This window comes from Ceratotherium simum, chromosome 20 (genome assembly GCF_057802395.1).
Source record: "Ceratotherium simum simum isolate JZ-2026a chromosome 20, ASM5780239v1, whole genome shotgun sequence".
Classification (NCBI taxonomy): Eukaryota; Metazoa; Chordata; class Mammalia; order Perissodactyla; family Rhinocerotidae; genus Ceratotherium; species Ceratotherium simum.
The window spans coordinates 20,222,777-20,239,729 of NC_141919.1; the positions used below are offsets into that span (position 1 = coordinate 20,222,777).

The 16,953-nt window shown below is 35.6% G+C and overlaps 1 protein-coding gene across 5 annotated transcripts in view; it reads right to left on the reverse strand.

Annotated features, from left to right (window-relative positions):
* Positions 1-313: 313 nt before the first annotated feature.
* Positions 314-16,953, reverse strand: part of SMC5 (structural maintenance of chromosomes 5) — a 77,260-nt gene continuing 60,620 nt past the window's right edge. For 2 of the 5 annotated variants that reach the window (XM_004440630.3, XM_087444506.1), the window contains 8 exons: positions 10,062-10,187; positions 7,146-7,190; positions 6,606-6,701; positions 6,056-6,160; positions 5,712-5,831; positions 4,089-4,268; positions 3,911-4,006; positions 314-2,739 (listed from right to left, as the gene is read on the reverse strand). In XM_004440630.3, the coding sequence (XP_004440687.1) occupies positions 2,596-2,739; positions 3,911-4,006; positions 4,089-4,268; positions 5,712-5,831; positions 6,056-6,160; positions 6,606-6,701; positions 7,146-7,190; positions 10,062-10,187 (912 nt within the window). In that variant the 3' untranslated portion in view covers positions 314-2,595. Of the gene's footprint in view, positions 2,740-2,898; positions 3,211-3,910; positions 4,007-4,088; positions 4,269-5,711; positions 5,832-6,055; positions 6,161-6,605; positions 6,702-7,145; positions 7,191-10,061; positions 10,188-16,953 lie in introns of all 5 variants that reach the window. The other 3 variants (XR_015555425.1, XR_015555424.1, XM_014795432.2) reach the window with 3 other exon arrangements.

Sequence of the window (16,953 nt, forward strand, 5' to 3'; positions counted from 1 at the left end):
AGCGTTTTTAGCAAATCTAGGGTTTTAACGTAAAAATATTTATACTTGCGTTGTAACTTGGCTTCTTTAGATGGTTTAAACCCTTTTTCTTGTGTTTATTGCATTTTTTTATTGTGTTTATAGACTGTAATTTCCCGGCAGGCAGACAAGGGACTAAATTTTCTATTCTTTTGAACACGGACAGACTGCCAAACACTGTTCTGTAAATTTAGGCAGTCAAGAGACTTGTTTTTCAGTAAATCCGAAAACAAAAATGACTCTTAAGAAGGTTCTAAGTATAAAAACAGTTCTCACTTACAATAACACACCAAAAGAATATGAAAATATGCATTTATTACCAACAAAGGAGCATTTCCCACAAAGAGTTTTTTCAATTACACACACATGAAGACACACACAATAACAGGACAAAATTACGTTTTTCACACACTAAAGATTCATACTCCAAAGAAAATAAGCACATGTCCAAAAGACAATTAGAAAGCAGCAAGAAATCTTTCCTTCTACTTTGAACACTAAAAACCCTTTAATAGAGATTCTCTCCTTAGGCAAATCAATGAAGATTTTGTCATTAACAACACTTGCTTGTCACCTTAAGGTTTTAAATATTTTACTCATCAAATCAGACTTTTACTTGGTTTTTACAATTTATATGTAATTAAAAATCAATTTTTGCAGAAAATATATAAAGTTTTAAGTGGCTGAGACTACAATGTGCTAGACTTATTATTCTTTTATTACTATGTTAAAATGATACATAATTTATCCTTCACAGCTCAAAATTCAATGTAAAACCAAATACTAACTTTGTCCAGTAGAGAAATAAAAATGTTTATAAACAAGTTATGGAATAATTGTTGGCATGTGTAAACTGAAATGTTACTGAGCATTTTATTTTCAAACACACCTAATCTTCAAGCTTCTTTTTCACATTGATATTCATTTTTCAGAAAGAAGATGACCAGCACAAACTGAGACAATAAACAAACTACACTACAAGCACATATTAGTAAATGCATTTTGGTGGAGAACAAAGTACTAAACAACAAAAAAATCTGGTAACAACAACCATTTACTAACGATACCAAGTTTTTCAATGTTTACATGAGTTCACACTAGTAAAATTATTTTAAAATATTTTCATAGTACATGCATTACACTTAGTTTAAGAGGAGAAGGCTCTTTCTTTCAAAATTTTTATCAAGGAAAAAAATACTCTTTTAAGAGAAGAAGAAAATACCTTGGAGAGAAAATGTCCAAGTGAGAGGAGATAAACTTATGGTTCATTATTTTTTGACCTAATACGAATATAAATTTCAGTGGCTATTTAAGAATATACAAAACCCAAACTGAATGCAATTCTTCAATTTATTCAAACTACCAAGTCAAAAAATAATTTTGTCTTTACCAGCACAGATCGAATCCACTGTTCAAAGACATGTCCTTGGACTAGTCCATTATCTTACAAGATTTATTTTTTAAAAGAATAGAATTTGTTTTGGCACTGTTAATTAGTATAACTCAGAGATAAACAAATGATTTTCTCATCTAATTCTTTCATGCTAAAAGAAAACAGTTAAAACTAAATTTTCTAAGATAATGGGATAGGATCAACACTCTACAGAAGGACCTATAAGCTTAGGTTCTAGAAACATTATGGTTTTAAACAAATCAATGCTTTCTCTCACTCTTTACATTAACACTGAGAAATTTCAAATATAAATCGTAGAAACCAGTATATGAAATCTTAAGAAAAATCTCACTAAAAATAATTATAAAAATGCTTTTAGAAATTTAAGATGTAAAATACAATTGACTTTAAATTAATAAAAAAAAAAACCACACACTTTACAAGGTTATTCTTTAAAAATCCTTGTCACTTGATTTTATTCTCTGTCAATCTTTTGGTTGCATTTTCCATCATTTAGTGGCCACCTTGTGGCATTCAAAGAAGTCCTGCTACCAGTTTTGAACCTCAGTACTTTTTTTTCCTTTGAGATACCAATACAATTATAGTATTAAGTTTCATAAAATTTTTTAAAGGCCCATAAAATTCCATTTCCTAGTGGAGATAAGGTAATCTTTTTTAATAGGAAGAAATGAATAGATTTGTCATAAATTACTATACATTAGACTAGACATTTCCATATCAATTTTTAAAAATTAAATATAACACTGGGAGAAAACTATGATGTAAGCTATGGAGTCATCTTTAGACTCTAAAAGTAATTAAAGTCACTCTGTGATTAAAGCCCAGGGTTACCATGTCACCTAAATTTCTTGTGATTGAGAACCCTTCCACAGTACCTTTGATTTGAAATAGTAAATACTTTCTAACGTGGGAACCAATGACACGCTGTCAGAATGCTAAGGACTCAGGTTCGACATCGACTGAAGAAGACTTAATTTTTACTACGAGATGATGTTCCACAGAAAGAAGTTATTATGGTTTCCACTCATCAACCCATTTGTATTTAACAGCAGGTTTCCAAAAATAACTGATCTTTTAGCCTTATTGAATCTCCTTTTATTCAGTTGAGCTGTACTTATAAACAGGATTTAACAGAAAAATACCAAAGTTCTTGCCCTTTACTTTTATTGAGAAGGTTGAGTGAATGTAATTCGGCGCCGCCGCCTTTGGAAAGCCTTTAAATTCCATCTATTTGGTTCCAGCATATGAGGACCATTGTAGACAAACAATACCGTCATCTTTTCAGAATAAGGAAGATTTTGCAGGAGCTGTAAGTGTTAAAGCAAACTGTCATATAATGCTGTACATTAGGAAGCAGATTCCAAACTTACATGTGTACAGTCAAATATATTATTTTATTTGTAATATTAATGAGACTCTTATAAAGTTCTCAAACAACTCAATACCTGCCAGACTGTGATCCTTACCTGAATTAGCACACCTGAAGCCTGGCTGGCCTAAGTAATCAACATGCCTTGGGAGCCCTCTACATTCACAGGCCAAATGGGATCATATAACTTCTTAGGTCGACCCTGGAGAAAGAGTGTCCTCCAGAATTTTCCTAGGACAGATACTTGCACTCATTTATCCACAAACACTTCTCAAGCAGCTTCTATGGTCAGGCACTGTGACAGACCGGTAGGCTGAAAAGTGTGTAACAGGGAGGTCTGGCTTATAGGCCAAGGTGTTTGGTAAACAGTAGGGTAATTAACAGATCTGGCTATTCCATAGAGTATCTGCTAGAAAAAGAAGACAGATTGTACTATTTAGTAAAAATCTGAATTTGAGATGGGTTCTCCAATGAAATTTTTCATAAATACTTAAGTTTTTTTCTTTTTAAACTGATTACATTAATAAAACACATCTTTGAGTAATCAGTTTTATAATTTACCCACAGCACAAAATGTAACAAAAGAAAATTTCCCATTGCAATGGTTCTAGTTTATGGAAAATTCTCCATAAAGATAATTCTGTTTTTATCAAAGTTACTCTGTGAATAGAAGATGTTGGGATATTTATGACGTCTCCTGGGCCAGGGCAGTGGCAGTGGTAAATAAAGAAGGCCGAGTATGCCTAGACAGGCCTTCCTGGGGAAATGGAGACAGCCGCAGTTCCCAGGTTCGTATTCTTCTGTCATCTTTTAGTGCTGCAAGAGGAGCTTCTCTAGAGGAGAACTATGTGCCAAAAGCAGGAAGGAAATCTCGGTTCTAGAACATAATGCTATGCCTCCTACATTTCTTCCTCTGATAATGAGGTTTCTGATTAAGTATGTCACTGGAACTTGGCCCCTTTAGTAATATAAATATTACTGTAATCTTTTTAGTTCCTTTTTTGGGAGTGTTCCTTCTCATATTTACATATTGGGCCAAAATCTGCTACATGATTAAGCCACAGGGGACTTCTGAGTACATGAGCATTTTTAGGTTACTTAGTACTTACCTTTGGTGTAATAAAGAAGTACTGAGATGTGTTTTCTTTACAAGCAGTATTTACAACCATTTCAAATACTCTTCGTTCATTGATTGGGTCCATTCCCTAAACAATGACAATAATAATGATTACATTTAAATCTATTACAAGATACAATAAAATCCAAGTAAAAGAACAGGCACTATACCTGATTGATTTCGTCGACCACTCTGAATGGACATCTATTAAGCTCCTGAAGTGCCATCAAGTATAACATGGTAGAAACACTTCTTTCGCCTCCACTTTGATGATGAGGAGTTAGTTCATGAAGTTGAGTACTACTGCGAAATTTGACTCTAATTCGAATTCCATACTTATCATAGTCTTCCTATAAAACATGTAAAAAGATGACAAAAGGTGACAGTTTTCTCTGGTAATTTCATACTATTAGTTGAAAATAGACTGAACAAATCATTTATAAGAGTAAAGAACTTAAAATTTACTAATATTAGCTTTATCTAAATAGATCCTTCGAGACCCCTAAAGCTTGCAGACAGGAACTGGTTCTTAAATACTTTGTTTCAGTTTATTTGTAAAATAGGGTCAATAAAAGTACCTGCTTTATAGAATGGTTGTGAGGATTAAACAAGATAACCAACTTAAAAGTGCTTTCGGGGCCAGCCTGGTGGCGTAGTGGGTAAGTTCGAGCGCTCCGCTTCCGCAGCCTGGGGTTTGTGGGTTCAGATCGCAGGTGCGGACCTACACACAGCTCGTCAAGCCATGCTGTGCCAGCATCCTATATACAAAATAGAGCTGGCACAGATGCCAATCTTCTTCACCAAAAAAAAAAAAAAAAAAGCTTGCATAGTGCCTGACACATGGAAAGTATATTGTAAATTAGATTTGTTACTACAATACGTCTCAATTCTAACAAGCCCAAAGACTGTGGAGGTGACAATTACCACGGCAGGGTCTAATATCTTACTAGAACTTAACAATGAAATGATGTTTGCTATCTGTATGTCTCACACTAAGCAGATGAAGAAGTCATGGGGCAAAGTTCTTAAGGGGAGAAAAAGGTGCTACCTTGCTTTTATATTTATGTGTGTAACATACATGCAAAACTGCATTCAAGCTAAAATGCAAAAACGTATAATTGCTGAGCTGTGAAGGAAAAGGATTTTTTATTATCTTCATTTCTTTCTTACTTAAAAAAAACTTAGAGAAAAATTTCAACATACACAAAATTAGAACACTAAAATAAGCTTCATGTATCATCAACTAGTCAACTCGGATCAATACGTGACCAATCTTGTTTCATCTATAACTCCACCCACTCCTCTTTACCGATTATTTTAAAGCAAATTCCAGTTCATCTTTCTACACATTTCTTAATGGAAATTTTATTTTACCCACAACTGCAATGCATGGACTTATAGCTCAAGAAATTAGTAGCAAACTTCCATTCTTGTGAACTCTCAAATTCTTGATCAAAAGGAAACCACTGGTATCAGTTACGTTTGCCAATTTGTTTATGACTCTTCTAACTTGGATAGTGGCAGATTTATAAAGCAATGCATTTGCTCATCACAGCTGAGTAACCATTACTTAGAATGGCTATAAAAAGAGTTAGTAAAGTATTAGTCACTAATCTCAAATATCACCAAAGGGAAAAAAAAAAAGGTGACCCTGATGGAATCCCATAGGTGGTCTTTTCCTTCCTTTGAACACTTTTTTAGTAAGCAAAATTTTCACAAATATAACTTTAGAGTAAATAAACAATTTACATGTACTTTCAGTTTACCAGGAAACATTTAAAATGCAATTTTACCTCATTTTCTGTATGGAGATCAACTTCACCAGCACACTGCATAGAACTAAAAAAATTGCTGAATTTTTCATTAATTTTTTCTACCAGCTCTTTTAGAGGATTAAGCCACCTTTCTTTTACCTGCAAATAAAGGTAATATAAAAACACAATTTAAAAGAAGTGTTATTACATTGTGATACAAAACTTTACATAAAACAAATTTAATATCAATATCAATCTGGTCAGGAGAACATATATTGCATTTTTTCTTAGAGGCTTATCATTTCATTTTGCATTATTCTACATTCTCGTATGATTAATGGTAAGCATGTGACAAAAAGAAAGGGTAAAAATTAAACAATTACCTGTGAAATGCTTTCCCTATATTTATCCAGTTCAACTTTCTTTATCTTTAGTTCCTCGGTTAATTGCTCTATTTCTTCTTCTCTTTTTGTGTATTCCTCAACGACCTGGCAGGGAAAAAAATATTTCTTTAAGATAAATCTACCAAAGGATAAAATCACAGGAAGTTTTGCATAATTAAAACATTAACTGAAAATGCCAACTGTGTTGTATTGTTTGTAGGCAATTAATTTATGTTCTTATAACATATAGAAAAATGCCACTTTTTATCCTCGAAAAAAATAGACATTGCAATATTTCAGGTTGCCCAACTATTCTTTTTATAAAGAAAAGGCACGGAACACTGTGTTCCTTAGGAAGAATCTATTTAAAATTCTAATAGATTCAGAATCTGGCATTTAAAGCACATTGTTCCTGCTGTCTAGCTTATTATTACCAAGAGCTCTAGTACAGAGTGGGAGGCAAGTACTGGAGGGAACTGTGTGCACGCATGTGTGTGTGTCTGCATGGGGAGGGTGGTGGCTGCAGTAAGCAATAGGGAAAGAAGCATACTGTAGGATTCAGTCCTGTGAAGCAAGAAGCTCTTGATCTTTCTTCAGTTAATAAAGCATCAATTTCATCCAATGTATTTGGAAGATCTTGGAAAGCCTGAAGAAGAAAAAAATTGTCCATCATTATAGATAGTACCATGAAAACAGTTCAATTAAATAGTTAAAAGAAAAATATTACGCTAAGTAACTACTATGTGTTCAACAGCATGCTAGCACACAACAAGGAATCAAAGGAGTTATAAACAGGGTTTTTCGCCTTCAAAAAGCTTACACTTTAAAAGAAAACAAAACGTATACACTTAATAACACTGGATAACACCTTAAGGCAGTGTATTGATGGTGAGTAATAAAACAAGCAGTACATATCACATAGGCTATGGAATTTAAAGAATGGAAGGATCAGTTCATGCTACAGGAGCTACAAGAGAGTTAAGAGGATTCAGAAGCCTAGAATTCATCTCTGGACCTTAAAGCAAATGGCTAGGGAAAAGCAAGGCAGAGGGGAGACAGGAGCTTGGAAAAAAGAATGAGCACTGCATACCATGGGGGGTGAGGAGTTGTGTCCATTTGGAATGGTGGGTACTTGCTGAATTGGTAGAATGGGTCCAGAATATGTGGGGCATTGAAAGAGAGCAAGAAGTTAGAACTTTATACTGCACTTATGAAGAACTACAAAAGCATCCTAAGAATCCAATTACTTTGACGGTGGAATTTCACCACAGACTATCTTCTGAGTCCATGCCATAGAGACAAAACAGATACTTTCCGAAGAGGGGAGGCAAGCAGTACATTGTCTTGCCAGCACAACCTGCAAAGTTCATATAGTACAAGGTACAAAACAAATCTTGAAACTCAGAAAAAGATCCTGACACATTACATTAATCTCTTCATCTTATGTCTTTTTTTTAACCTTTTAGAAGGCAAATCAACTTCTACAGACCTTCAGATATTTAAGTATATTTTGCTGAATCTGACTTGTCCACTGAGCTTTGAATTCACGTGCCCAACACTTACTTGACTCTCTAACAGCCATCTCAAATTTAAGATAGTGAAACAGAAATCTTCATTTCACCCACCTTCCTCACCAATTTGAACAAACCTGTTTGTCCTCCAATCTTCTCCATCTCGGTAAACAGCAAAATTTAGGGGTTCTCTTACCCTTCACCTCAAATCCATTAGCATGTCCTGCTGGCTCTGTCATTAAAAGACACCTCAAATCTTAAAAATTCTCTCTCTCCAGCGCTTCCACCCTAATCTGTGCCACTATCACCTCTTGCCTGGTCCAGAGCAATAATCTTCTCAATGGTCCCCTTGCTTCCATCCTTGTACCCCTACTTTATTGTCTACAGAGCAGTTAGAGTGCTCTTTTATAAGCTGAAGTTAGTCACATCACTCCTCTGTTTAAAGTCCTTCAATGGATTTCGTCTCAAAATACAACTCCAACTCCTTCTATGGTCTATAAGGCCCTACATGATCTGCCTTCTGCCTGCCTTTCTGCTTGGATTATAATTTTTCAGCCCCACTGAGATTCCTTCTATTCTGAAACATGCCAAACAAACTTCTGCCTCAAGTGCTCTATATGAGCTGTTTTCTCTGCCTGGAATACTTTCCCCTCAAATCTTCACTTGACTGATTTCCTCCCTTCATTCAGGACTTACCTAAAATAGTATCTTCTCAAAGGGGGCTTCCCTGACACTCTATCCTCTTACCTCGTTTTATTTTTCTTCTTAGTACCTCCTGCTATCTGACATTATCTACTTGCTTTTGTGTGTGTGTGTGTGTGTGAGAGGAGATCAGCCCTGTGCTAACATCTGCCAATCCTCTTCTTTCTTTTCTGAGGAAGACTGGCCCTGGGCTAACATCCATGCCCATCTTCCTCCACTTTATACGGGACGCCGCCACAGCATGGCTTGCCAAGCAGTGCGTTGGTGCACGCCTGGGATCTGAACTGGCGAACCCTGGGCCGCCGCAGCAGAGCGCACACACTTAACCGCTTGTGCCACCGGGCCGGCCCCAGACATTATCTACTTGCTTTTTGATTTGTTTTTTGTCTGCCCCACCCTCCAGACTAGAATATAAATTTCAGTAGAGAAGGAAATATATCTGTCTTGTTCAATGCCTGATATATAGCAGGTAATCAATACATTTTTAATGAATATATGAATTATCTTCTTTGTTCCTTTCAAAAACAGTACAACTTATCAAGGATAGACACTGTACTAATATTTACTTATTTTATTATAACACAATGTATTTGGGGGAAGTTCTAGTATATTTTTAGAAATACCAGCTCCTCAATTTATCTTACAAACATCTTCTAAATCCCTACTATGTACCCAAACAATCAGATCCATTCTCTGTGGTTTCTGTGCCTGATACCATAGAGTAAAATCCTTAAGGATTTGAAAATTATAATCCAAATTAGTTTTTTTCCCCAGTTCTATTTATATCTACCCCCACCCCAAGCCTCAGTAGATAGTTGTATGTCACAGCTGCACATCCTTCTAGTTGCTGTATGTGGGACGCGGCCTCAGCACGGCCGGAGAAGCGGTGCATCGCTGCGTGCCCGGGATCCAAACCCGGGCCGCCAGCAGCGGAGTGCACGCACTTAACCACTGAGCCACGGGGCCGGCCCTCTGTTTATATCTTTAGTAGACATTTCATTATCTATTGACATAACATTTCAAATTAAGATAAAAAAAAGCTATAGAAATACCAGATATTTAAAAATTCATTTTCTATTCATTTTCTTATTTTATTTTGACATTATTCTGAGTGAGTAGGTATGTTGGGCAAGGTATTATCCCTACTTGTCAGATAAAGGTGAGGGTCACAGGGCTATATAACTAATGGTGGAACTTGGACAAAAGGGTAGCATCTCCTCATCTTACTAAGCGAAGATATGTCAGCATAGAAAACATAATGGAAAGAAGGAAAGGCTCTTTTCTCCTTTCCTTACCAACAGATGTTAGCCTGAAAGATTCAGCTCCCTAAATAAACACCCTAATTTCCAGGAAAACATTTTCATTTTGCCTTTTTTTCCTAAATATCACCTCTATTTACTGTTTCTTATATAACAATTACTGGTGCTGTATTTCCATGAAAAACTACACCCCATCTCTTGACCCTATCCCTTAAAAGTAGCCTGGGGAAAAAAGCCTTTCATTGGAAGAATAAATGTTATAGTACTAATGATTCTGCAAGATGACACCCATGTTTGAATAACTTGAGTATTGGGCAAAGACTGATTGGTGCCCAAGTCTGAGTATAGTAGAGAAAACCCATTAAGCAAAATTACTGTACATACACACTCAGTTTAAAAATGGGAAAAAAAATCCCATAGGTTTTATGGAATATCATGTCTTTCATGGCCCATTACAATGTCTAACACACTTTAAGCTTAAAAATAATGTGTTAAATACACTAACTTATAGCATTATATACTTTTTATACTTACTGTCTGATATTCTTGAGGAACGGTCTGCTCTGCACCCAGGTTACATACTTGCCTAGCTCTCTTCATAAGTTCTTTGCATTTCTGCAATAATCTCTGTCTATTTTCATCCAACTCAATGAAATGTTGCTATTACAAGAAAAAGAAATATTTTGAAAATTTGTATGTTTACTGTTAAATCAGAGGGCTATTTTATTAAACCACCACATTATCAAATAAATTACTGAATTTTGATTGTGATAAGAAAATCATCTCAAAACCATGTTTCAAAACATGACTTTTTTTTTACTGTGAAGGTCAAATTTGAACTTAAACTTTATATCTGCACATTAATAATATGGCATTTCTCTGGTCCATAAAAGCTCTAAAATCTAAATTTAATTGCCTTTTTCTGCAACAGTTTATCTTAGCGATATATAATTATACTCTAACAAAATTTGAAATACACAGTAGGTAGGCTTCCTATCAGAAAATTCAGCACTCAAATATAAGTAGAACCTTTAAATAGTGTTTGATAGTTTTCCAAACTATCAGTTGGTTATCATTTATTCATGGACCCATTCACTCTTTCACCAAATAATTACAGAGAACCTATTAAATGTATCTTATTATGCATTGAGTATAGAAAGGTGAATAAGGAGAAAGATATATAAAATCATTATTATAAAACAAACAGCTACTATTTACCTAGCTATGTGCTAGGTGCTTCATACACATTATTTCCTATTTCTCACAACATTGTACAGTAATATTATCCTCATTTTGCACATAAAAAAAAAGGGTTGGAGGAATTAAAGCAACTTGTCCAAGCTCACACATTTAGTTGGAGGCTGTCAGTATTCATATCTGGGCCTGCTCATGCGCTTTTCATTATAGCATGATGCCTCTCAGTGCACGAGGACTAGACAGAGTAAAGCAAAGAGAGTACGTGTGTGGTGGGGGCAGAGGATGCAGGAAGGTGAGTGAGTGGCCACAGAAGCTATGACAAGTGAATGGTCTTAAAGGACAAGTAAGAAACTACTAAAGAGGAGGCAGCAGAAGGCATTCCCAGAATAGGTGATTACAAATGTGAAGGCATGGAAGCCTCACAGACCCGCTTATTTAGGGAACAAGAAACCTAACATGGTTGGAGGAGAGGGAAGGACATAAAAGATCTAAGCGGCAAGGTGGGCAGAAGCCAGATGGCAAAAGTTCCACGTGTGATAAGGAGGGCGTCATGGAACGCCTTCTGTGGGCCAAGCACTGTTATAACCACTATCCCATATGTTAATTAATCAAATCATCATTATGATCCTAAAGAAATGTATTATCTCCTTTTTCAGTTGTCGCTCAGAGATATTAAGAAACTTGCTCAAGGTTATGGAACTAGCAGGTGAGCAAGTTCCTGAGAAAGAAAATAGGTCTAGCTTGCTCTTTCCATTAAACCTCAAACTTCAGTCTGCACAGAAAAATACCTGGTTGGGGGGGTAGTGAGGATTCTTAAATCAGTACTGATGCCCAACCACATGCCAGATCTATACATTTGAGACCTCTGGGGCTGAGGCCTGGATATCTGTATTATTAACAAGGTCCTCAGGTGATTTTTATGCATACAAGTTTGATAGCAAACACACCAAACTAAGGCAAGAGTTATGAAAAGTAAAAGGATAATGTATTAGACTGAACTTAAAATACAAGCAAGCCCTTATACTTATCACTTAGTACTACGGTCTTCTTGAACGAATTCCTCAGTCCCTACACCCTGAGAGAAATGAAAGCAAGTGTTAAAGACTCCCAGTCACCCTTACTCTGCTTGCTAGGGCCCGTCATACTCAGGCAAATGTACAACACGGGACAGCTGGATAGAAACTAACACTCCTAAGTCTTCTATTCCTGCTTCCTATTCCTCTGGACCTTGCTATAATGAAGTATTAGAACACTTGCTGAGTATCAACCCAACAAATATTGAGTTAAATACTTGGGGCTCTGGGCTTAGAAGGACAAAACCTCATTGAATAGTTTCCTTCCAGTTGGTGGCATATGTCTAATAAAATCCTTATCAAAGAAAATGTTCTTTCTATACACACGTTTGTGACATACCTCTTCACATAGCACCTGCTTCCCCCCACCACTCTGAAACCACAATTCTTGCTGAGCTTTTTTAGGGGGGGTGGGGGTGACGAGTGGAAAGAAAGGGAATATACAATTCTATAAGATAATGTTGTAAAGCCAGGCTAGTAAAAAAGGCTTTATTTACATTTCTGCTTAGAGTCTAGCCTTTAACAGGTAAGACAATAGAAACATTTCCTCTGTTGAAGATATAAGGGGAGAAAAGGACCAATTTACAAAATATCCTCCACCAACATCTCAGAAAAGATTACTTTGTAGATATACATTCTGAAAGAAATTAGTAAGTATTATCTTTTCTCTAAAATTCTTTTTGAGAAAGTTCAGTTGTCATTAAAGGTGTATAGAAATACTTTGACATTAAACAAGGAAAAGCTTCTCTAAGAGGGCCCTCTAGTGGAAGAAATCAGAACTGTTCACAAAATTTGTTATTAAATAGCATACTGCACATAAAATTATTTAACACAGTATTGTATTTAACAATTTATTAAAATGAGTAAAAAAATGAAAACCATTTTCTGTATGAAAGGAATTAAGCTAAGTTCTAGGTAGCAAGAACTTTTACTAAAACACTAGTTGTAAATTAAAACATTTCTTCCTCAATTTTCCTTCAATACATATACAAGCATTACATTTCATTCCAACGTAACTGATTTCAAATTCAAATGTCAATTATAAGTTTTAGTACATATCAGACAGAATACATATTTTAGAAATATGAAAAGTATTTTGTCATCCTTTTGTTAAAATGTTAACTTGAAATTTTGTCAAATTTGAAATTTAGAAATCAGTGGTCTTAACTGACTTTTTAATATATAAGATACAAAGTTCTATTCCAATCTAATAGTAAATAATGAAGTAATGGCAATAATACTACTTACTTGTTAAACGATTTTTCCCCCCAAAATATATATATCTCCTTTAAGTAAAAAAAAAAAGGTCTCCTCTGAAATTCAGTTCTTTTTTGTGGGAGAGCGGTGAGCAGGTATGTAGAGGAGAGAATATTAAATGAAAGCACAGAATTTCTAAATTTAGTACTAGGATAAACAAATTTAACAATTTCCAATTCTTATAACTAATATTAATCCTGATGTAAATCTATATTTTTTAAGGAAACACTGGCTTCATGCTAGGCAGGACAGTAAGCATCTTGATATGTATATTATTAAATTCAATATCACAATATCCTTGCAAGTTAGGGATATCATAAGACCTATGACTGAAGATAATAGGCTTGGAGTGGTTAGGAAACCTGCCCAAGGTCAAAAACCAAGTAACAGGTAAATATATCTATATGTCCACCTCCACATCTGGATTCACATGCAGTCAGCTTACTAACTTGTCCTAAAAATATTCCAGAAGGTAGTGACATAATTACCAAACAGGCCACAACTATTTGCCTTTCTCTGGTGATGCTGTGTAGGTCTGGAACCCTGTTGCCCTCTTTTGCCTTCCAACAACTTGAGGAAGTATCAAACTCCACGGTGGTTAGCTATCCCTAACTTCCCTCATGGATACAACCCCATGACATTTTGTGTCAATCTTCTTTTGTGAACTTGTTTTCATGATCAGGGTAAAGGACAAAACCTGAAGTGGTAGTAACGGTTCCTTAGTGCAACCTGCCCTGTGTTCAAAGGGACAAGCGCACACACACACACACACACACACAGGATTTCTCTGTTTCAAATGAAGTAGGACAGCAAGAAGAATAGATAAGAGCAAGTATGGGTAAATGACAGCAAACATGAGAAGAAAGAGAGCAAATAAAAGAGAAAGTGAACTACCATACACCTACTCTACTATATATTCTTTCACTCATCATTCTTGACTATTTAGAATGTGTGGTTACTGACTGTGGTCAGTCAACAACAAATATATATCAAGTACACAGTGCAAGAAATAAAAGAACCTTACAAAAGGGTTGGTAAAACAATTATAAATAAAAAGCATTTAATAACTTTCAGATCAACATGAAAAAGGGAAACAGAATGGTGCAAAATACTGCTAAGGAAATGCAAAATAAAGTCAGGGATACCATCAACAAAGAGTAGTATGGAAAAACTGTCACGGGGTGTGCGTGTGTGTGTGTGTGCGTGTTAGGAGGCTGAGAACCGAGTCGGTATTATTTCCAGGTAACAAAATCTAGAGGGACAAGTAGCTAATCAGAGATTATTTCTCTAGTCAGTATAATGTGGCCGTCTTCGTAAAAAATTAGTGACTCAAAAGATTGAAAACAAAACCTACTCCCAAGAACTTTCCTATTATCCAGAGTAGTCAGCTCAACTCAAAATATTAATATTTCTGGTACTACTAACAAAATGGATAAGAGAATGCTCTGTTGGTTTGCCTAATCTTAATACATCTATGTGAACTAAGCTGTTGGAAGAGCATCTCTCACTATGTCAAGAATGAGCTGAAGTTTGGGAGAGTGCTTACTCCAAAGCCATCATGATTTCATGATACTTCTGTAAACATGACACAAACCCATAATTTTCTTAAGTTCTCATTAACACTTAATTCAAAAATAAAACTTCAGGCACCAAGATCAAACATTGTATTATGTGACTGGACTTAAAGCTCCATATAGTATCTGTGGGATGGGTCAATTTGTTCACAAAATCTCTTCTATAATACCATTTCCTATACCAAACAACCAGGTTCACGGGCTCTGCAATTATTTACCAATAAAACACATGATGAGCAGATGACTCCCCTACACTCCCATGAAATAAACACTGATGAAGCTCTCCTTTGGTAGCTAGTTCCACATCCAGCTCTCCCTTCCCCCTCAGTTTGCGTACTATCTTTGGTTTCTTTCTGCTTGATCACTTCTACATATTTAGAACGACTACTGCTACTCCTACTGCCTTCCTCGCTCCCCCCCTTCTTTTTGGTGGGGAGGGGAGAAGGAAGGAACTTTCCCATCTTCCAAGCCTCTGGCTTTTGCTCATAGTGAACTAATCAATCCTAGCATATCAAACCTGACCTTCAGCTCCCTGTGGGTAGGTGTAGCTGTACTGGCATACTCTAAGATGCTTATCTGCTAGTAACATTCTTGTTTTTTCCAATTTCTTCTAGCCATAAGCTTTTCCAGGAAGCCAGAGTTTGAAGAAGCTGGCTTCAGAATAATGAAGCTGCTATTCTACTCTGATTTAATCTTTCCATTCATCTCTGTAGTCCTATATTTCCTAAAACCTATCCTCTAAGGACTCTTTCCACAAAAAGATATTACTATAGTTCACTTTTATACAACAGGTATGTTTCTGAAAAGTTAAATGTAAAGTGAATCACGTATCAACCACTGCCAGAGAGTAGTAGACTGGGGAAGTAGAAGAACAGATGGGGAAGGGTACAAGGGGACTCTGAATACATGAAAAGTTTTAAAAATCTGCAACAAATATGCCACAGTGTTACATTTGTTAAACAGGGATAGTGGACACATGGATGTTATGTTACTCTTTCTATTCTTATATATGTTTAGAATTTCATACCTGAAAATGTTGGAAAAAAGACTTCAGTGAAAAAAATGATAAAATCCTAATGTTTTTTTCAGTTTTTTCAGCTCTGAAGTGTAACTGATGAATAAATTGCACATATTTAAAGTGTACAATTTGATGAGTTTTGACAAATATATACACCAGTGAAACCATCATCACCAAGATAATGAACATACCTATCACCTTCAAAAGCTCTGTACCCCTCTGTAATCCAACCCACCATACCCTCCCTAGGCAACCACTGACTTATTTCTGTCACTAGGCATTCTGCATTTTGTAGAATTTCATATAAATGGAATCACATAGTTTTTTGGTCTGGCTTCTTTCACTCAGCATAACTGAGAGTCATCATGTTGTGTATATCAGTAATTCATTCCTTTTTATGGCTATTATTCCATTGTGTGGCTATACCATAATTTATTTACCCATTTAACTGTTGCTAGACATTTGTTTCCAGTTTTTAGCTATTACAAAGAAAGTTGCTACACATTTGTGTACCACTGTTGCGTGGACATACACTTTCATTTCTCTTAGGTATACTAGGAGATGAATGGCTGGATAATATGGTAGGTATATGTTTAACATTTAAAAATATCTCAAATGGTTTTCCAAAGTAGTTATTCACTTAAAATCTTTACCAGTAACGTATGTGAGTTCCAGTTGCTTTATATCCTTACCATCACTGTGGTATGGTCATTCTAGTGGGTCTGTGGTGGTAGCTCATTATAGCTTTAATTCACATTTCCCTACTAAATAATAAGATTGGGCATCTTTTCAAGGGCTTATTTGCTATCTGTATACTTTCTTTAATGAAGAGTATGTTTAAATCTTTTGCCCATTTTTCGACTGGGTTGTTTGTCTTCTTTGTATTGATAGTCTTAAGAGTTCTTTTTATAGTATCCATCAGAGGTCAGCAAACTTTTTCTATACAAGGCCAGTAAGTAAAAATTTTAGGTTTTGAGGGCCACATTCAGTCTGTCACATATGCTGCTTCTTCTTTCTTAACCCTTTAAAAATGCAAAAACTCTTCGTAGCTTGCAGGGACTTTACATAAACAGACCTTAGGCTAGATTTGGTCCACAGTAATAGCCCTTCACTTAGATACATGTCCTCTGCCTGGTGTACGTTCCGCAAATATATTCTCCCAGTTTGTAGCCTGCCTTTTCTTAAGAGTTTTCTATTGAAGAGTAAAAGTTTATAATTTTGATTAAGTACAACTTCTGATTTCTTTTCCCTTATAATTCATGCTTTTTGTGTTCTATTTATTTTATTTTGCCAAAACCAAGGTCACT